This window comes from Berghia stephanieae, chromosome 2 (assembly GCF_034508935.2).
Source record: "Berghia stephanieae isolate SIO BIC M18660-M18661 chromosome 2, UCSD_Bste_1.3, whole genome shotgun sequence".
In the NCBI taxonomy this organism is placed as follows: domain Eukaryota; kingdom Metazoa; phylum Mollusca; class Gastropoda; order Nudibranchia; family Aeolidiidae; genus Berghia; species Berghia stephanieae.
In genome coordinates this window covers 125,790,119-125,812,618 of record NC_088361.1, presented here as the reverse complement: position 1 = coordinate 125,812,618, position 22,500 = coordinate 125,790,119, and the positions used below count along the sequence as shown (strand labels likewise).

The following is a 22,500-nucleotide window of genomic DNA, read 5'->3' as shown; positions in this document are numbered from 1 at the left end:
GTGTTCCACAACCCGTGAGCACGCATTGACGTGGATATCTCCACAACCTTTTGATGGATTTTAATGATAATTGGCTCGAACACTAGAAATGTTAGTGACATGAAGCCGATTTTTGTTTTATTGGTTACAGTACCATACTTTGGGATTTTTCTTCTTTACGGTAGGGTCTGGGATGAGTGGACTTTTGAATTGTTTACGTTAACAACATTATTTATAAGTTGTCTTGCTCAACAGTTGGTCGGAGATTACGTAAAAATTCGGAGGATCACCCCGGTTTTTTTACATCAATGTCTTTGTCCACAAAAAAAGTATAAGCACCTAACGGGCTGCTTGTGTCGTCCAATATATTACATGTCTGTTGTCCACCATGAAGAGATAAATTGTAAACGCTGTGGGCAATTTTCACCACTGTTAAGTACTATTTCAATGATATCTATTGTTACACTATTTGGAACAATCCAAAATTATTTGCTAAGCTACGCCCCGAGAAAGAGAATCAACACACCTTACTGTAAACATTTTAATTGCAAACGTTGAAAAGATCAACTGAATTCGGCATTATGAGAAAACGGGTTGGTCTATCACTATCGGTATTCAAAATTCGTAATGTCACATAAAATATAAGCTCATAAGCAAAAAATCACGGCATCACATTTCGTAACTTTGGAGGAATTTGCGATATTCCGTGCGCACGTTACTTGGAACGACCTATTATAGTAAATATATAGATAGAATGCGGTTGGCCAAGGAGTTCACAACATTGCCATCCGGAAGTATAACGGACCAACACACAAACTCTGTGTAACCATGAACTTTTATAGTCTGGTTAATACAGTTTAGTGAGAACAACTCACAAACGCGGATGGCAAAAACAATAACAAAGACCTGAGTGTGAGTGACGTCATCTGCATACTATCTATAGTTGCTCACCTAAAATGTAGCCATCGTTAATTGAGACCCACTAAGACCCATATTTTGATGTCATTTTTAGGTTAATGGACTGCCTAGTGAGTTGTCGTTAGTAGTGCTCAAGGAAAAGAGTGATCTCATTGGTTGAACTGTTGAATACAACTCACGATTTGTTTTCTTTTGTGGGAAAAGTGTCAGGCTATAGATAGTATGCGCTTGGTTAAGAAGCTCATAACATTGCCCTCCGGAAGTATAACGGACCAACACACAAAACTGTGTGTATCCATGAACGTTTATAGTCGGATTAATACCGTTCAGTGAGCATTACTCATAAACGCGGATGGCAAAAAACAATAACAAAGACCTGAGTGACGTCATCTTCTAACTATCTATATCTTTACGATGGCGACGTATCAAGCCACTAAAACGACGAGTTTTTATTATTTTCATGGTTTAAAAAAATGCCTTGTCGATTGAAAATTGAGAGGCCATCTTGGTTAGTAATCAGTTGTGACTGAGATCCCGGGCGTTTCAAGCCTAACAAAATAAATATTCTAATAGGCTTCAACAGTCGTGACGTCACTTCCCTCGTAATGACGCATAGTAACTTAGTAACTGGTGCTAAACTATCGGAACAATGGCGGACGCCCTTGTGAAATACTTCTCCTACGAGCATAAAAGTATATCCAGAGGAGAAAAACATTGTAAATCTGATCATGTTTTGACTTTAATACATTCTGATCAAATTTGACATGTGAAAAAGTTCTAGCCAGCATGAAGAATAAAAAGTACCAATTTTCTTTGTTTAGAACCGAGCTACACGTTGCTGGGCGGACGTGACATCAGACTGTTGAATCCTCTTGTAGACGTAAATTTATCTGTTTAATATACTGATCATATCAGTCCAGTTTCTTTCTCTGGATAAATAAAACTCTAATTTAACCCCAGGTGAGAGACTCAGTCTATTTACTGATATCCCTTGAAGTAGCGCCTGCATATGAAATATGGAAGACCTTCCGCACGTTCCTCGAGGTAGCTTCACTTACTGTTATTTGAACCGTGGATCTTTTGTTAGACGTTTATTTATCTATTTTGTCAATTTGTAGTAGCCTTTTATATGCTGTAGATCAGACCTCGATTGATTGGCAAAAAGTTTAGAATTTCCTAATATGACCATTGTTCTGGTTATCCGCCGCCATGGTCGTTGAAGTATTGAAAGGTAAAAAAGAGCTTTTATATAGGGCAATATCAACTAAATGTGCTCATAGCGCTTTACAAAGGGTTCCTGGACAACAGAAACACTTAACATTTAGGACGGGACATGACGCCTGTTAGGCGAAGCTACAATTTTTTTCGGACAGAGAAAACGTTGTTAGCGGCCAGGTACTCATTTAACACCTGAGTACGGCGAGAGAATGTGAGTAAAGAGCCTTCTCCAATGACTCAACTATGAACCCAGGACCTTCCGATCCGAAAGCGAGTGTCATACCACAAGACCACATAGCCGCACGTAGTGCAGAGCAGTCCTATGATTTTTTTCTATCACGGTTAGCTCAAGGTCCCAGGTTTTTTTTTTCTAAGGTCATATTAGGGTTAGTTGAAGGACTAGATATCTAGGATTTTTTTCCTGTTAGGATTAGTTAAAAGTTAAAGGCATACTTGAATTGTTTTTCTTAGCTCGAGGTACGTGCGGAAGGCCTCTCTGAAATTTCTTCCTCGTGTTCATTTCGACAAAATACCAGAATGACGTGATACGTTCAAATGTCCAGCTGATGGGGAACAAGAAAGTATGCCAACTATACCAAATAAATTTGGTGATAGATCGTTTGCTTCTTTCGACCCCAGGATTTGGAATGAACCACCACGTGGTCTGAGGGAGTGCAAGTCTTTGCCTGCCTTTAAAAAGAATCTTAAGACACATCTTTACTGTATGCTTTTATTGACGCCATGATTCCTTTCTTTCAATTTGACGATTTACATTGTAAAGTGTCCAGAGAACAAATGTGTATTGTTAATATTATTATTATTATTATTATTATTATTATTATTATTATTATTATTATTATTATTATTATTATTATTATTATTATTATTATTATTATTATTATTATTATTATTATTATTATTATTATTATTATTATTATCATTATTATTATTATTATTATTATTATTATTATTATTATTATTATTATTATCATTATTATTATCATTCTTCTTCTTCTTCTTCTTCTTCTTCTTCTTATCATTATTATTATTATTATTATTATTATTATTATTATTATTATTATTATTATTATTATTATTATTATTATTATTATTATAATAATACGCAAACCTGTGCACAAGCGACCCTCTCTGAATCTGAGAGATAATACATCACCTCCACGAGCGCTGGAAGAGGTAGCTTCGCCCATGATGTCGAAAGGCGTCTTTTACGATATTTACAAGGCTTATGCTTCATTTACATCGATAGACGTTTTCACTCAATCAGTGATAAAGGAAGATCTTGTTTCAGTTTCAGAGGTAACCTGGTGGACAATTCAAACCATGCTATATTAATTTCTATAAAATATTATGTTAGCAGCATAAACCTTGATATGTTCTGTTTATGAAATGATGTTTATTTAATCAAATGATGTTATTCAGTTTTCTCAATTGTTTACATTTTAATTTCTACCTCTAAAGACTAAACAGGATGTGTGTCACTTATCTATTCAACACCAAGATGCACTTGATTTATGTGCAGTGCAAAAAAAAAGTTGTCTTGTAAACTAAAGGGGGTAAAAAGATACGACACAAAGTAAACGACGTTTCGGCCTTTAGCCTTCTTCACGTAAACAAGAAAAGGAATTATGTTATAATACATTTGCATTATGGTCATTAAATGAGAAAATGAGGGTAAGAAAAGAAAACATAATAGATAAAAATGTGTTTTGTGTGTGTGTGTGTGTGTGTGTGTGTGTGTGTGCAAGGTTGATTTATATAGTTTTGATCTCGGCTTACATTTCATCTCATTACTTTATCTCCTTTTCGCTCTATTTCTCTCTCTCTCTCTCTCTCTCTCTCTCTCCCTCTCTCTCTCTTCGTCCTTTTTCTCTCCTTCCCTTGCACACACACACACACACACACAGAGGGATGGAGGAAATAATCCCGCAGCCACCGCAATCTTCCTAGAGAAAAAAGTGTATAGTAAATTAAAAGGAGAAAAAATGATTCTTATAAAATATACAACACAAAGAAAAGAAAAGAAATAGAGAGAGAGAGAGAGAGAGAGAGAGAGAGAGAGAGAGAGAGAGAGAGAGAGAGAGAGAGAGAGAGAGAGAGAGAGAGAGAGAGAGAGTGAGAGAGAGAGAGTAATGAGATGACTTGTAAACCGAGATCATTTAGGCAACTCTAAACTTTGGTCTTCCTAGAAAAACCTTTTTCACGAAGAAAAAAATAGGAATGTAATTTAAAAGAACAATGACCGCCGCAATCACCGGGCTTCAATCCAATGGACTAGTGCAATTGGAATTCGTTGACAGAAAAAAAAGTCTACATGCAACAGGTAATGCCTTACTGAGGGGATGACCCTAAGGGTAGGAATTAAGGAACGCTGGGAGTGGATCACTAATGATGAGATTAGAAAATCGATTTCAGATTGGAAGAAAAGATTGAGACATCATCCAACAAAACAGTGGATTGACTGACCGTTTAGAACACTAAATTATATATATATATATATATATATATATATATATATATATATATATATATATACTTACACACACACACACACATACACACACTCTCTCCTATATATAAATATATATACACATATACATATATATATATGTATACATATATGTTTATGTATTCATATATGTTTATATAAATATATATATATATATATATATATATATATATATATATATATATATATATATAAATATTGAATCGTGTTGGATACAAATATGGTAAGAATAGTGCTCGACATGTAGCAATGGAGCGAATTATTATTTTGATAAATATTAGAATAATATATATATATATATATATATATATATATATATATATATATATATATATATATATATATATATATATATATATATATAGCCATGACCGTAAAGTGTGGTCCTATGACGATCTCTCTCCTCCTTCCTCCATCCCTCTTCATCCATGGAGAAATCCCACTTTAATCTGCCAAGTTTCCCGTTCATCCATATTTATTTTTGTAATCGATCGCAGGGGAAATAACTTTGCATTTCCTTGAAATTCTTGGCATGTGCATGTTAAAAAAATTTAACATATAAAATAAACGTGCGAGAATATTATCATCGTATCAAGAACCTTTCCCCAGTATTGGACGATATCACAACTGTTCCATATCGAAACTATATCATTTTGACGTCAGCACTAAGGGTCGCAGTTAAAAAAACAAACTAAAAAATAAGAATGGCGGATGCATAGTACTACAAAAATATGATTAGACGCTTTATAATGAAATTGTTGAATCTACTGAGTGCTTCGTCAAAAAGCGGATACAACACACCATTTGAATACACAGACGCCCCCCTCTCATGTAAACCTCAACACACAAGTGAAAAACTCAAAACAAGAAAACGACATGTTAATTGGTTCAACCCACCTTTCGACAAAAACGTCAGCACAAACATTGGGCAGCAGTTCCTGAAGTTAATTGATACACACTTTCCAAAAAATCACAAGCTACATAAAATTATCAACAGGAATACCATAAAAATAAGTTACTCGTGTATGCGCAACATAGAACAAATAATTTCAAGCCACAACAAAAAAATATTAATAAACCACCGACAAGAGCAAACCCCACCTACCAGAAAATGCAACTGCAGAAATAAGGAACATTGCCCGCTAAACAAACGATGTTTAGAATCAAGTTTAAGTTACCAAGCCACAGTCACCGAAACTAAAACAAACAAGCAAGAAAAATATGTAGGACTAATGGAAAATAATTTCAAAACAAGATACAACCTCCACACCTCAACATTTAGAAACACTAACAAAAAAACATCCACAAAACTCAGCGAACATATTTGGAAATTAAAAGACAACAAACTAGACCACAACATTTCATGGAAAATTTTATCTAAAGCAACAGGATACACAACAACATCAAAACAATGTAGCTTATGCCTGGAAGAGAAATATACTATAATCAAACACCCTCATGAAGCCACACTCAACACGAAAAATGAGATGTACAATACGTGTCCACATCGCCGGAAGTTCTTATTAATCAACTACAAACCGGAACCACTTCAACAAACAACAACAGTCAACAAACCAAACTCATGAAACACACAGTCCTGACGATGGCTGATTAGGCCTGAAACATCGATGTAAATATTAAAATTATATATATATATATATATATATATATATATATAATATATATATATATTATTTACATACATACAGGATATTCTTGGCGTCTTTAAAGACTAATATCATTCAACAGTAAACAATATTCAAAGTGACAATGTTCTGATTCAAGGCGCAGATATACAAGAAAGATTAATGTGATAAAATATGTTTGATAAATAATGTAGATGTTTTAATAAAAGAAAGAAATATAACCTTAAAATAGCCTTTCTTTAGTGAAGAATAGTATATGTAGGGTGGACGGTGGAATCAGCTGGTGATTTTTGCGCAATAATATCGTTATATTTTTAAAAACAAACGTTCAAGGTCTAATTTAAAGGATATGAGATTGAAGGCAAAACTTAAGGGAAGTTACTTCCCTAAATAAAGTTAGACAGCCTCCCACAATCTCTAATAATAGAACTCCATTAGTGACATATTTTGGAAAAGTATAACAGGTCTCCAACAACCCAGTATCTTGTTCTTGTTATCGATTTACCTTCCCAAATCAGTTTGTTCTAGATAACTCAACGTATGGCAGTCACAGTTCTGTCTCCATTAAAAAAAAATCAGGTCAGAATCATAGAGGGTTTTAGTTTCAAACAAAATGGAAATCACACCCCCATCAACTTGAGAGGTCTTGGGGAGGGGAGGGGGGTTAGTGGAAGAAATTGGATTTATATTTATACAGACTTTCTAAAAATCTGTTTTAATGTTATTGTTAAGGCCTCATTTAAGAAAAAAATGAAATGAGAAAATCAATATAACCATCTTTACTTCGTACCCGAAAGATACCGAGTTCGATCACCCGCTGCTGCTGCGCTTTGTGGCCTTGAGCAAGTCACTTCGCCCTAGCTCAGTTTTCCCTAGTTTCCCATATGGGATAAATAAAGTGAATTTTATTCTATTTATTTTCATTTTTATGTTTTAAAGTATTAAAAACACAAACACCAAAAACGAGCCAAAACAACGAGAATACAGTTAAAGAAATACAACTGTAGAGAAATAAATAAACCGGAGTCTTTCTATAGATAGAACGAAGATGACGTCAATCGGGTCTTTGTTATTGTTTTTTGCCACCCATATTTGTGAGTAATTCTCACTAAACTGTATTAACCAGACGACAAACGTTCATGGTTACACATAGTTTTGTGTGTTGGTCCGTTATACTTCCGGATGGCAATATTGTGAGCTTTTTAGCCAAGCGCATACAATCTATAAGAGGTCCACATTATGTGAGATCAGAAAACCCCGACACAGGAATTCCAAGGGCAGTGTAGGAGAGGTTGGCAAACCTCAAAAGACTCTGGGACGGAGGAAAAGAAGGTAAAAATAGCAAGATTGCCATAACCAAACTCGTCTAATACGGAAATTTCTTCTTTTTTTTTGGGACTCATTGAAAAACAAGAATTTACAGGAAATTTAAGTAAACTATCTAGTACTACATGTTGACATTTTCGCAAACAAAATCAGTATGCAAGCCGTCTTCTGTGATGAACTCAGACTTTTATTGATATTCTTACAACAATATTTGTTTTCTCGTACAATTTATCTATACGTGATTTTTAAATTTTACTTGTTAAGTTTTTAATGAAGAAAGTAAGCCCGAGATCAATATCTCCTTAGACCCGACATGTACTCATTTGTAGGCTCATAAGTGGGTTCGGATGTCAGACCTGCATATATGTACACGTCGCCTACACCCCTTTCTCAGCGCTCAAAAGATTATGAATATTGGAACCTTCCCCCGCCCAACATTAACATATGACATCCAAAACGCATAGCAGAAAAGATTCAAAATTTGACGGACCCCTACCCTCACCCCCCCCCCCCCCTTCCCCCTCCCTCCCCCGCCATCTTCTTCTCTAAACAAAAAAAAAACATACCATAGAAACAATTGAATATAAAAGAAAAGAAAAATTGGGGAAGGCATTTAAAATATAGAAAAGAAACATCACTATTGCCGCTTTGTCGTCTTGTGGTAGGACACTCGCTTTCGGATCGGAAGGTCTTGGGTCCAAGCCTCGCGTCGGCGCATAGTTGAGTCCTTGGAAAAGGCTCTTTACTCACATTCTCTCACCGTACCCAGGTGTAAAATGAGTACATGGCCATTAATAGCGTTGTCTCTGAAAAAATGTAATATCGCCTAACAGGCGTCATGTCCCGTCCTAAGTGTTAAGTGTTGCTTTGGCCAGGGACCCATTGTAAAACACTTTGAGCACGTTTAGTGAATATTGTGCGATATATATTTTAAAACAAAGCTCAAACTACTGTCGTTGTATTTGGTCCTTGCTGAAAGACCGTCAATCACGCATCAAGTTAATTCCCTTTGTTTTCCTGACAAAATAAACCATTTTCCCATCAGATTGTATGTCTAGATTAGGTCGGAACAGAATACAGCACATTCAAATACCAACCATTTTCGAAACAATAATTAACTTTTGAAATGGCTTGATATTTCGGATTTGTGAAATGTCTAAAGGTCTCTTTTTAAATTAGCATTGTGGATGATATTCGGTTCCTTGTGTTCTGCCAGCTGCGATAAAATATTTGAGTAAACAAACCGATGACCATCTAAAAATTATTCTGTAGATTAATGTCCACACAGCAGTGATTGTGTATGTAGCTGGTTCTATTAAATAGGGCGGAAAGTACTTGCGATAGACTAGAATGATGTCAATAGGGTCGCAAACAATGGCTTGTAACGCTATAGAAACCGGGTTCACTCCAAGTTCATGGCCAGAAGGACTCTTACGCAGCATAGGAGTATCTACAGTACAGTAAACTGCTGACCAGTTTTGCTTGTAAACCAACTGCACAAACAATTGTCAAATATAAAACACAAATAATTGTGTATCGCTAACCATTTTATTATATCATAATATATAAACGATACAACTTGAATTGATTATCTATCAAGCTTCATTCAAGCAACCCCCTACCCCCCCACCCCCCTAAGAAGAAGAAACACGAATTTGGTGTGAACAGAGATCTATCGACAGCAAGACATTATTGTTACCATCTTGATGACCATTATGTGTTATTAACCTAGTTCCAGCGCCATCGTTAAGAGATCGCTCTATCTTCGTTGTCACATTATCGTACTCTAAGATCAAGAAGATTGGGAACTCGGTGAGCCAATTACCTTTGGAAAATTGTTAGTTAAATCGTGAAAGAAATCGTTTTGTTTTTAACTTAAAGGAAATTCACACGTGTTACCCAATATATCAGATTGTTGTTTAGCCCTAAAGAGAATTACAGAACTTGATATTAAGCTTGAAACATAAGCTTGACATCAGTGGGGAAAAAAGTCTGGCTAATGGTGACCAATATCCGGAGTAAACATAATTAGATGTAACTTTTGCTTGTTATCCTCTGGATAAGACACAAAGATAAAGAAAAAAACCCCGAGCGTTTTATTTAGCGCATTATCCACTAAATGTGCTCAAAGCGGGGGGGGGGGGGGGGGGGGGGGGGGGGGACCCTAGCCAATGGCAACACGTAACATGTAGGACGCGACATGACTCATGCTAGGCAATGGTACAGCTCTTGTATCGATTCAGACAACGCCTTTAACGGCCAATTAATAATTGTAAACACGAGAAAATTTGAGTAAAGAGACTCAATGATGCGCCGCTAAGAGGAGAACTGGAACCTTGAACCTTCTGGTCCGAAGGCGAGTGTCATACCACAAGACCACGTAGCTGCACATAAGAGTAAGGTGATAAAAAGAAAAGCAATAGAAAAAGGAAATGTTAACGGTAAAGGTACTCTTACTGTTATTATTGTTTATTCTTCTTGAATAAAACTGTCAATTGAGAAACGACGAAATAAAGACACATTCGAGATTGAGACAAGTAATAAAACAAATAGTCTTTTAGATGATAAATTAATAACGATAAGTCCCTTTATTTATCCTCAAAGGGAAATTTATCTTTAGTGCCTATCACAAGGTAAGACTTAAATAACTCGGTTTCAGCAGCATTGCAGTGCTATCCTGTGAGCTAAGGACTTGCTCAAGGCCACACAGCACGACCGGGGAGTTTAACTCGGTACCCTCTGGATAGGAAGCAAAGCAAAGCAAAGCTATATGCCACGCCATCCCAACGACCCCCCCCCCCCCCCCAAACCAAAATCCGGTGTGCACGAACTACCACATAAATCAAACCATTGTGTATTATTGAAGAAGTCCAGTCTCGGAAGCGTAATTGACTAGGCTATAAAAAGTAAATTAGTCCTCCTGCAGAACCATTAGACCCATAGAACTGGTGTTTATCCCGGTTTCTTTAGCATGACATGGACAATATCCATTTCTTACTACGCGTTGAATAGAACGTTTGTCTATCGCAAAGTACTTTCCGCTAGATCTTACAGACTGAGCTACCCAATTACTGCTGGGTGGACAGGAGGCCAGGAAGAAGAAAAAAAATCTTGACTTCACCCTGGATCGATCTCAGTCCCTTTGCGTGTGAAACGAGTGCTCTACCAACTGGGCTATCAGCAATGGATTCTCTAATTGTCATCTTTATATTTATGACCATCTCAAGACGGGTTTATTGTCGGGATACCTTTAAAAAGGAATTCAAAACTTAAAAATTAGAATGAAAAAAAATAATTATGCCTTTCGATGCCGTTGCTAAGGTATTTTACGGATGATTATAGAAGGAACCAAGTTGATGTCACTCACTTATTTGTTACTATTTTTAGCCAGCCATTTTTATCAGTAGTTCTCATTAAAATCTATCAATCAGATATTTAAGTTCAATGTTACACATAATTTTGTGTGCTGGCACGTTATATCCTACTGGCGAATGTTGTGATTTTTTTTGTTTTGGCTACGCATACAAGAGATGATATCAACAGGAATCGCCAATATGTTGTTCGAGGTGAGCAAATTTGATGCTAATGATCTTCTCCAAGAAATAAAGTAACGAAAGCGCCTGAATCAGGGGCAATCAGGGGGGTCACAGTGCAATGTCTTTAACAACAGACAAAATGTTGGTGAAAATTGAATGTCTTCGTATTGGAGAGGGGGCTTTGCTATTTCAGGGTCAACAAATATGATTTGTTGATTCCAAATGGGAAGAAGGAGAAGATGAAGAAGAAAACAAGAAGAGAAAATATGTTTAATAATAATAATAATAATAATAATAATAATAATAATAATAATATAATAATAATAATAATAATAATAATAATAATAATAATAATAATAATAATAATAATAATAATAGTAATAATAATCATAATAATAATGATGATGATGATGATAACAATAATAATAATAATAATAATAATAATAATAATAATAATAATAATAATTACAATGATAATAATCATAATAATGATAATGATAATAATAATAATCATCATCATTATGATCATAATCATCATCATCATCATCATCATCATCATCATCATCATCATCATCATCATCATCATCATCATCATCATCATCATCATCATCAATCAATCAAAACAAAAAACAAAAATAAAAAATAAAAAACCATAAAAAACAAAACAAAACAAAATAAAACAAAAGAAAAAAAAAATTCCACTAATTAAAAAAAAAAGACAGAAAAAAGCAAAGCAATAACAAAATCAAAACAAAACAGAACAAAATATATTTAAAAAAAAACAACTAAAAACATAAAACAAACAAAAAAAAAAAGTTCCAATTTTCTAACTCTTATCATTTTGGCTTTATTTTAAATTCGCCTCGTCCTGTTCTTTCCAACATAACACAAGACAGATTGACTCAATGGCTCACATTTAATTAAGAAGATACTTGATGAAGGAAAAAGCAATAAACCGATCTTCAGCCAACAACAAAAGTAATAAAAACATCAATACGTTTAACTCATTCAATCCCAGTTTTTAAAAATCCTTTTCACAATTGGGAAAATGTATTTAATTTGAGCATGTACATATAGAGTTTTATTCATCTACCATTAACATGTAAAAACTATAAAACAGTAGCTTTGATACTACGCCTATAATTTGTTTCAGAAAAATGTAATAAATAGACATGGGGTAAAAGTAACCCGGGTAAACTACGGATAATATAGTCGGTGTTAGGGTTGAGGGAGTTAATGTATTTATGTTTTTGGTTTTTGTTGTTGTTGTTGGTTGAAGAAAAGTGTTGGAGCCCGAAACGTTAAGTCTTTGGTATTTTGTTCTTTTTTGAAGCTGTAAATTTCATTTTTGTTTATTCCTTTTTACAGTCCACAGCCTAGAGGCTTAGTATCACTTTGACGGAGGAAAATCGGATGTCTCATAATCATAGGGTAATTTTTATAGCAATCATGTTGTTGTATAAGCAATTATTACTCTAGATCTCCCAAAAACCTCCTAGCATACAAATCATGATCTTGTTAAAATTGACCTAAATATCACAATAAATGCTGACGATCAAGGTTTAGACTTTAGACTAAAATTGTGGTGTGCGTATGAGTTATATAAGCTCCACTTTTGTTATATAAGAAGATTACTTTTCCTAAAAACTAAATTATGGGAAAAACTTCGTGCCTGGTGATCAAATCGCAGAACTTCTTGATAATGATATCCTCCTCCATTTCTTTAAAAGTATTTCACATGGTGATTTCCTTATTACTTTGTACTGAAAAGCGGAAGCTTAATTCAATGGAGGCCTATATTATGTTAAGAAAAGTGCAAGGTCAACTGAGAGCAAAAATAACTACCAATGGTCAACGTTTACTCAGTAATTTGACTTCGAATGACGGTGTTTTGGGGTAAAATTGTTATAGCCTTGGCCGTAATTAGTGTTATTTAGAAAAGTATATCGAGTTTAAAGAAAAAAGGGGATTGAGCCCGAAACGTTCCGTGTTTTATAATTTGTTAAAAGCTGCTGTTTTTCTTTACAAAATATCTGCGCCTTTCATCTCAAAACGGTGTTATGTCGGTTTGAACCTTATGCTAAAAATTGATTTTTAAGCTTAACTCATAAGATTTGAGTTTTTAAAAAACATAACAAAGCATAACTTTTATAACACCGACAATTTTGATTTTAAACGCAATTTTCTTTTTCTGATTTTATCACTGTTATCCTCTGTTTTATTACTATTATCCCTAAGCTGCACATAAGGCCGATTCGTTGGTAGGTCTCTATAACAATTGTATAGGTATTATTTTTTTTTTTTAACCTAGTGGAGTTATTGGCCTTTCGTTCAACCCCCAAACTCGGAGGGTCTAGGGTTTAGTTTAGAGGTTCACTCCCAGATAGGATGTCATCCAAAGCTGTCGAGCCATATCTATCCATGGTTTGTGGTCGACGTATCCTTTCAGTATTGCCAGGTTGGCGGATTTTTATCATCGCGTGGATTGCAGAATTTTTTTGACGGATTTTTAATGATTTGTATACCCTTTTTAAAAATAAAAGTATAGCAATCAAATGTAATCATTGCTTTTCCCCCTTAGTGACTTTTAGGAGCACCTATTGTGAGTGTATTGTTGGCCTAGATCTTTACTCCACAGCCTAATTCAGATTAACCGAAGGTGAAAACAATATCCGACAGTCTAACTCCCGCTCAAACAAAATCGAAACTCCGAATATTCATGCCTATAAAAAGGAAACAGGTGCAAATAGGTCAGTAGCGTTTAGTAACATAATTTTTTTTTACTCTGAAACAGAACGCTTTTGTTGATTTTATAAGTGTTTTAAATCAAATGGCGGATTTTGGGCAAATGTCGCAGGTGAAGTAGGATAAAGTTGGCGGAAATTGGCGGATTTCTGGCATAACGTTGGCGGAACTTTTGCAAAGGCGCATGGCAACACTGATCCTTCTTCAAGATGAACTGCTCTCCACGGCTGACGGGCTTCCCCTGTTTTGTTGCAACTAAGTCTGGCCTCTACCCTTCTGCATGCCCAGCACGGTTGAACCACCTGAAAGGAGCATGGGCTTCAGCTGGTATTTCTCTTTAGATGAGACGAGGCGCGCAAACCGCCACCGGATTTCTAGACGCAAGTTTCTATTTTTAAATCAGTCCGATATAATACCAGACTGGGGGGTTGGGTAACATAATTTACTATTTCAAATTATCTTGTTTTTCACTCAAATCAGATAATTGTCATAAAAGGATAACGATTCTGTTATGGGTCAAATTATAAAAAGGTCTTTAATTTCCTCCATATTATCATTGTTTTGCCTTATTTATATTATTCGATATAGCCTACATATTATCTATATCTATATATCTATATAATACTCACTACTCAGATTACGATTTTCATCCTAATATTTACAACAACAAAAAAGTCGCAGTAACTTTAAGATCATGATGTTCTTATACATAACTATTGCTTGCTGTTGTAAAATCAAAAAAAAAAAAATGAGAATACAAAGCTAAAAAATAAATATGCATCATGCGGTGCCCAACAAAAATCAATTAAATAAAATTTAAGAAATTGAACACCCACCCCTCAATAAAAAAAAAACCCCACAAAAAACAACAACAAAAGAACAACAAACAACCCAAACATAACAACTAAACTAAACTAAAAATTTGAACAAGTGTGTTTCAAAGGTAGACCAGACACAACCAGAAAGAAAAATACAAGATAAAAAATCCATCTCCCCAAAAAATCAGTCTCCCTCGACTGGGGATCTAACCTCAGACATTCTGATTACCGGTCAGACGTGCTACCATTACACCCCAACAGGGGCTCCCGATAGTTGGGACAATTTTAATACCTACATTCTTCACAAGGGTACGCGTTTTGCGCTGTGAACCCTCGCTTGCCCCAGACAACTCAAATATTGAACACGGGAGAACGAAGGCCAAGATAATTGAGTTGCTCCATTTTTATTTTTTGAAAATATCAAATTATTAAGAAACCAGGGAGCAGGCACTGGTGTAGGAAAATTATCTTAACAAGTGTTTGAAGAATAGGGATTAAAATTGTCCAAACTACCCCTGTGTTGTAATGGTAGCACGTCTGGCCGGTAATCAGAAGGTCTGAGGTTCGATCCCCAGTCGAGGTAGACTGATTTTTTGGGATGTCCTTTTTCTTGTATGTTTCCTTCTTGTTGTGTCTGGCACTGTTCACACTCACACTTATTCAGATCTTTATCTTACACCAATGAATGCTCCCTAGTTTCTTAAACTAAACTATACAAGGCAAAAAAAAAAAAAAAAAAAAAAAAAAAAAAAACAAGAAAAAAAGAGACCCTATGAAATCATTCTTTATAAAATTTAGACTCTATCTACTACTAATGCTCCAATGCGGCTAAAATTCGTGACCCTTCGCCTCAATCTGAGTTTAGTCACACGCCAAAAAGGGATTTCAGTGTTAAAATGAAAAAAAAAGCAACTCCCCTGAACAATTATGTATGAAATGGTGTAAGCTCAGACAAAGCAAGAACGCAAAATACAAAAACAAACAAACAAAAAAAAACAAACAAAAAAAAAACAAACAAATCAAAACAAAACAAAACAAAACAAAATAAAATAATCCCAAAATCTCCCGTCATCAGGAGGTCTGAGGTCTGAGGTTTGATCCCCAGTCGAGGTAGACTGATTTTAGGGATGTATTTTTCCTTGTATTTTTCATTTTTACTTTGTCTGACACCGTTTCCTACACACTTGTTCAGATCTTTATCTTACACCCGTGTCTGCTCTCTAATTTCTCAATAAATGATATAAAATGAACGCCAACAATTAAACTTAAATATCGTATTTTCAACTTTAAATTAAATTTTTACCATCTGAATGACCCTATTATCACACTGTGTCGAGGCGGCGAGTTACATATTTTGGAAAGATTTAATTTCTTTCATGTATTTTTCGGTTTGTTTGTACAGAGCTTTTCAGATGTTTTTGCCTTGCATTCTTGGCTGCCTCCCAACTCCTTATTATCACAGGTTTAAAAATAAAAGTGGAGGGAAAATGGTGGAATGCGACATAAGTTTTTATATAAAAATTATATTTAGGGGCGGCTCAGGTTTATCATAATCGCAAATTCAACCTCTCTTCTCTTACTGAGAAGGGAGTTTCTCCGATGTCTTCAACTTCACCTGAATCCCAATTCGAATCTCTCTTACTCTTACTACAAAATCGCTGAAAACGTTATAATAATAATAATAATAAATTGAGCTTTTATATAGAGCAATATCCACTAAACGTGCTCAAAGCGCTTTACAAGGGGTCCGTGGTCAACAGCAACATTTAACATGTAGGACGGGACATGACGCCTGTTAGGCAATATTACAATTTTTCGGACAAAGACAACGCTGTTAACGGCCAGGTAATCATTTTACACCTGAGTACGGTGAGAGAATGTGAGTAAAGAGCCTTCTCCAAGGACCCAACTATGCGCCGAGCGAGGCTCGAACCCAGGACCTTCCGATCCGAAAGCGAGTGTCATACCACTAGACCACATAGCCGCACAACATATGATGATATGCTTGTTATAAAACAATATATGAAGGATAAAAAGAATGAAGATATTACTGATGTATATTCACAATCGAAACTGACAATCATCAATCGACAGACATTCAGACATGACATGATCTTGACTATTTTTCTATTCTAAACTTTCATGTGTATTTCTTATTTATTCAATTGCTAAAACTGCTAAACTGTAAAGAAACTAGTTCGTTGTTTTAAAGGATTATATCGCCTTTTACTTAACTCGTTACTAGTTAATGAATACATTCATTACAATGTTAAAGTAAAATGGAACTCCAACGGGAAAGGGTTTAAAGTATCTAGCAAATCGATCAACTGGTTGAATGTCCTGTCTTTCCGGTCCGGTTCGATTTTGCCACATTCGCCAACCACAATCCTTCTCTATCGTTGATGTAATCTTTCAAGCACGATTTTTGCTTACCCGACCTATTTACACACGAGGCTAAAACAAAATTTTAAGAATAAAGACAATAAGAAATAAATATTGTGGCCACCTAGGAAATGACATTTTGGCTACTAATGTAACTGAATCTATAGAAATAAGGACCACTTTCATATTGTCGATATAAATAGGAAAAATAATAAACAACGCAACAAAAAAAGATGCGGAAACCAAAATAAAATAAAAACAACACCAGAAAGCAAATCAAGAAAAAACCACAGACAACCCCCCAAACAAACAGAAAAAAATCATTCGTCCCCCCCCCCCAAAAAAAAAAAATAAATGAAGCCCCAGAAACAACACAAAACAAAACAAAAATAAAAAAAATCTCCCGTTGTATTATAGGACATGAAAATGATGAGGAGAAAATAGTCGAAAGGGCACCTAATAATCTTTTCTTGAGGTTGGGTCCAGCTTCAATTTGATATCTTATTCTTTATAAATATTTACATACGTAATTTGTGATAAAAATATCAATTAGGATAACGCAGCTACAGGAATGGTGCGACTATCTGGTCTTGTGGTATGACACTCACTTTCGGATCAGAAGGTCCTGGCTTCGAGCCTCGCTTGACGCATAGGTGAGTCATTGGAAAAGACTCTTTACTCACATTCTCTTAATGTACTCAGGTGTAAAATGAGTACCTGGCCATTTACAGCGTTGTATCGGTCCGAAAAAGATTGTAATATCGCCTAACAGGCGTCATGTCATGTTAAGTGTTGCCGTTGGCCAGAGACCCATTGTAAAGCGCTTTGAGCACGTTTAATGGATATTGCTCTATATAAAAGCTTCATTAACTTGACTTATGGACCTTCCGCTAAAATGTTGAATTTTCGGGATGGTGTTTTCTTGTACGTATTTTTGTCTTTGATTTGTCTGGCACTTTTTAAACCCAGTTTTCCGGATGATATAAAAACTGAGCTGATCCACAAATGGGGTGGCTTGAATACTTGGGTTTGATTTTGAAATGTTTGGAAGCAGTCACTGGTGTAAGATAAAAAATGGAAGCAGGCACTGGTGTAATATAAAATGTTAAAAGTTTGGAAAAATTCCCGGCTGTAAGATAAAAATGTGAAAAGTTTGGAAGCAGTCACTGGTGTAAGATAAAAATATGAAAAGTTTGGAAGCAGTCACTGGTGAAATATAAATATGTGAAAAGTTTGGAAGCAGTCACTGGTGTAATATAAATATGTGAAAATTTGGAAGCAGGCACTGGTGTAAGATAAACATGTGAAAAGTTTGGAAGGAGGCACTGGTGTAAGATAAAAATGTGAAAAGTTTGGAAGCAGACACTGGTGTAAGATAAAAATGTGAAAAGTTTATTTGTGAAACAAGATCAAACAAAGCTAAAAGAAAAATACAAAAGAAGCATCATGAAAAAATCAGGATGTCTTGACTGGGGATCGATCCTAAGCCCTCCTATTTACCGATCAGACGTATTACAACTACACCGTTTGCTATGTTTAGCACTGTTTTATACTTACATTTCAGATTTTATGTTTGTTTTTAGAGTATTTCATTCTATTCTCTAGCTGGTATTACATCGCATACGACTTTCCAGAATATATAGAACAAGCATAGCTGTCCGCTCAATTAACCTGATAAGTCGATCAACTCAAAATTTATGATTCAAGTGTTGAATGAAAAATAATATGAGCTTCATTCCTATTTTCTTAATAGACATTAGATTTTTCAACTTCGTAAGAGAACTCCAAGTCGGGTGATTCAAATTCGCATTTTACGTTTGCTAGACGGAAAATAAATATTTTCCACCACTGGATGTCTAAGCTACGATATCTTACACTGAGAGAAAGAAAAGAACAATGTACAAAGAGCAATGATATAAATATATTTTTAAAATCTCAAAACGTCAACTTAGATCAAACAAAGAATGAAGTGAATAGGGAAGTGCCAGAAGACAATAGAGAATAAAAATTTCGCGGCGGCGATGGAGGCTCAAACCCGCGACCTTACTGGTACGACAATTCCATCTGGCCGGGGAGAGCGTGGCTCTCCTGTCCGAGCTATCCATCACTGGCCACTCCAGTGGTGGCAATTTCCTACTCACTTCATTTCTTGTTATTATCAACATAAGTGCCTGCTCCACTCACTTTTCTGAACTTGGATCAAAACGCTTTATTTTTTTCACTATTTAATTTATAGATTTATTCAGTGTCTGCGTTCTCATTTTTTGACATCTTTCGCTGGTAAGAGAACGTGCTTCATTCTATTTATTTATTGCTTTTTTGAGAGTTTCATATGCTTTTACAAAATGCCACGGGAAACCAATTTCGTTGATTGGTTTGTAATAAGACCCTTTAAAATAATTATAATAGAGCAACTTCCTATTTCATAGGTCACCTTTGAATTCCGATTGGTCTAATTGTTTACAGATAAAACAATGCAACCTTATACCTACCCATTCACAAACTCACGTTATATAGATGAACAAAGATCACGAAAATACAAAATTTTTGAGCATTAAAACACATTATTGAAAAATGCTTTTACATTTTATTGTGTAGAGTAATTGTACAAGCTTCGCATGACTCGCGACATATTGGGCCAAATCCCGATCTGCAGACCTGACTGAATTAGAATGACAGTAGGCGGGAGTTCCATAGGGAAGGGACAAATCTGCACATACTGTTTTGAAGCCCATTAATTAGTCACTTATTACATTCTTCCGCATCAAATAATCTTCAACCAGAGCAGCGATCTGTACTTATTTACGACTCCTTATAACCCAAATTGTTATTGTCTCATTTTATGGAAATAATCTCTAACCAACTCAGAATATTATCCATTACATCGATGCTAAAACAAGCTTATGATTGTGTGCGGCTATCAGACTTGCAAATATAAGCACGAGACATTTAATGGCGTTTAATATCAAGAGTTCAAAATTCTATAAAGTATGCACATTAGAATTTGATTTCACATTCATGCACATAAAGATCTGAACAGGTTTGTATGGAAAGGTGCCAGACAAAGCAAACAAGAAAGAAAAATACAGGAAAAAAATCCCCAAAATCAGTCTCCATCAATTGGGAATCGAACCTCATTACTTCCTGATTACCCGATAGACGTGCTACCAATACTCCACAGAAGTTCCCAATAGTTGGGACATTCATGCACATATAACAACGCCCAAAACTTAAATAACCCGCATTTTACAGATTTCCAAAATTCACCAGTAAAAAGTTTTTTATGCTAACACGTCTGGTACTTGTTCCATTGTAGAGTTTGCTGATATTGGGTTTCAATGTTGCATGACTGAAGATAACAGAGGGAAATGTGTGAATAAAAAATATGCTTCAATTCGATATCCAATATTGTTGTTGCTGTTAAAATATTAGAGTAGTAAATTCTAAATATTTGCAATAGAAATTTAAATTTCTTGTACGAAAAATTGATTAGGACTAAAATATCTCAACGTAAAAAGTGAACAAAGAACAAATGAAATTTAAAGATTTTTTTCCTCCTTTGACAATATATGACAGTCGAAAAATAGAAAGTAGAGTCAGCATTTAATTGGAACTAAAAATAAATGAGATTGTGATAAAAGGTAGTTTTCTTGTCAATATGTCAAGAACATTTTTTTTAAAAGAAAAAAGGCAGACAAGCTGTTTAATATATTTCCTTATTTAGTTGATCGTCTGCAATCGATCCAGAAGCTATGAGAACGACACAACTGGTTTAGTAGGGATAGCCTCTGCATATTGTTGTTTGTTGCAGGGGACTAAACAGTTAACCGGAGTACTCTGGAAAAACACGTATGTTAAAATTTGGCCAGAAAAATGACCCCCTATCTTCACGCGGTACCAGGTTTGAGAGTTTTTGCCAAGATGAGGGTCTTTTATATCGATTGATATTGGAAGGAAGAGTTTTCTGTCCAAAATGTTGAATACAGTGTTTTGTGCTGCTATGTGGTCTTGTGGTAGAACACTCGCTTTCGGATCGGAAGGTCTTGGATTCGAGCCTCGCTCGGCGCATAGTTGAGTCCTTACTCACATTCTCTCACCGTACTTAGGTGTAAATGAGTACCTGGCCGTTAACAGCGTTGCCTCTGTCGGAAAAAAAATGTTATATCGACTAACAGGCGTCATGTTTCGTTCTACATGTTCCGTGTTGCTGTTGGTCGGGGACACCTTGCAAAGCGCTTTGAGCACTTTTAGTAGCTCTTACGCTATATAAGTGCTCACTTTTCCCATGGTATGGCAGTTAACTGATAATTTCAAGTCGTTCGAATAGATACTGTAAACACATCAGCGATTTGTAAGTCTATTTATTGTTGCACAGGATAAATTGCCAGATCTAAATATAGCTAAATTGTATCTCGAACACATAAACGTATTGTGGAGTGGGATAACTTATTCCTTTGGGGTGACTAAGACCAGGCCGAAAATATGCCCCCCCCCCCAAGATTCAAAATTATTAAACAGATATGATTAAATGTACATCTTTTGATAGATTTATTCTTTCCCCACACTTTAGAAAAAGAAGACGGGACTGGTTATTTCGGACCAATGGGTCTCTGATTTGAGTCCCGCTTTGGGTGGAGTAAAAAGTAAAAGTCCTTTGAAAAGGCCCTTTAAATCAAAGATTCTCTCACGCACTGAGCGTGCAAACTTAGTTGCTGGTCTAGTGAAAGCTTTATCTCTGATGAAAAAAATGGAAATAGCGCCTCACCGGGGTCAATGTGTCTTCTTTGTTATGTGTTGCTGTTGGCTTGAGAGCCATTGTAAAACACATTGAGCACATTTCGCGGATATTTTGCTGTATAGTGAATAAATTTAGAGATGCTTAAGCAAAACAACTTTCCTTCATTGCATTCTACATGGCATTACTCTTGTGAATATCATCTGCTAAGAGTTAAAAGTGACCTCGTAAAGGTATGCTAAAACGAGCCGCCATCCCAGTCAAAAAGCACAACCCCCCCCCCCCCACCACAAAAAAAAAAACAAAAAACAAAAAACAAAAAAAAAAACAAACAAAAACAAATACAAAACAAAACAAAACAAAACAAAAGCAAAAAAAAAAAAAAAGAAACAAATAAAAAAACAAACAAAAAACAAAAACAAAGAAAAGACAAAAACAAAACAAAACAAAAAAAAAAAACTCCCCAAGAAAGAAGCGTTGCTATCGGCACTCATTACTTTTTTTTTTCCAAATACAATAATGTAAGGAAGTCCCTCTCCGATAAGTTACAAAATTCTGACAGTTTTGATAAATTTACTTGTCAATAAAAACATAATATTTCTGTCACAGGAGGACATGATCATTGTAATACATCACGCAATACACACTACAGTCATGTTGCGTCTATCTA

The 22,500-nt window shown here is 35.3% G+C and overlaps 1 protein-coding gene across 1 annotated transcript in view; it reads right to left on the bottom strand.

Annotated features, from left to right (window-relative positions):
• Nucleotides 1-3,597, bottom strand: part of LOC144963855 (F-box only protein 39-like) — a 21,116-nt gene extending 17,519 nt beyond the window's left edge. Inside the window, exon 1 of the mRNA XM_078897805.1 lies at nt 3,245-3,597. Coding sequence (XP_078753931.1) covers nt 3,245-3,370 — 126 coding nt within the window. The 5' untranslated portion in view covers nt 3,371-3,597. The remainder of the gene's footprint in view (nt 1-3,244) is intronic.
• Nucleotides 3,598-22,500: the final 18,903 nt, after the last annotated feature.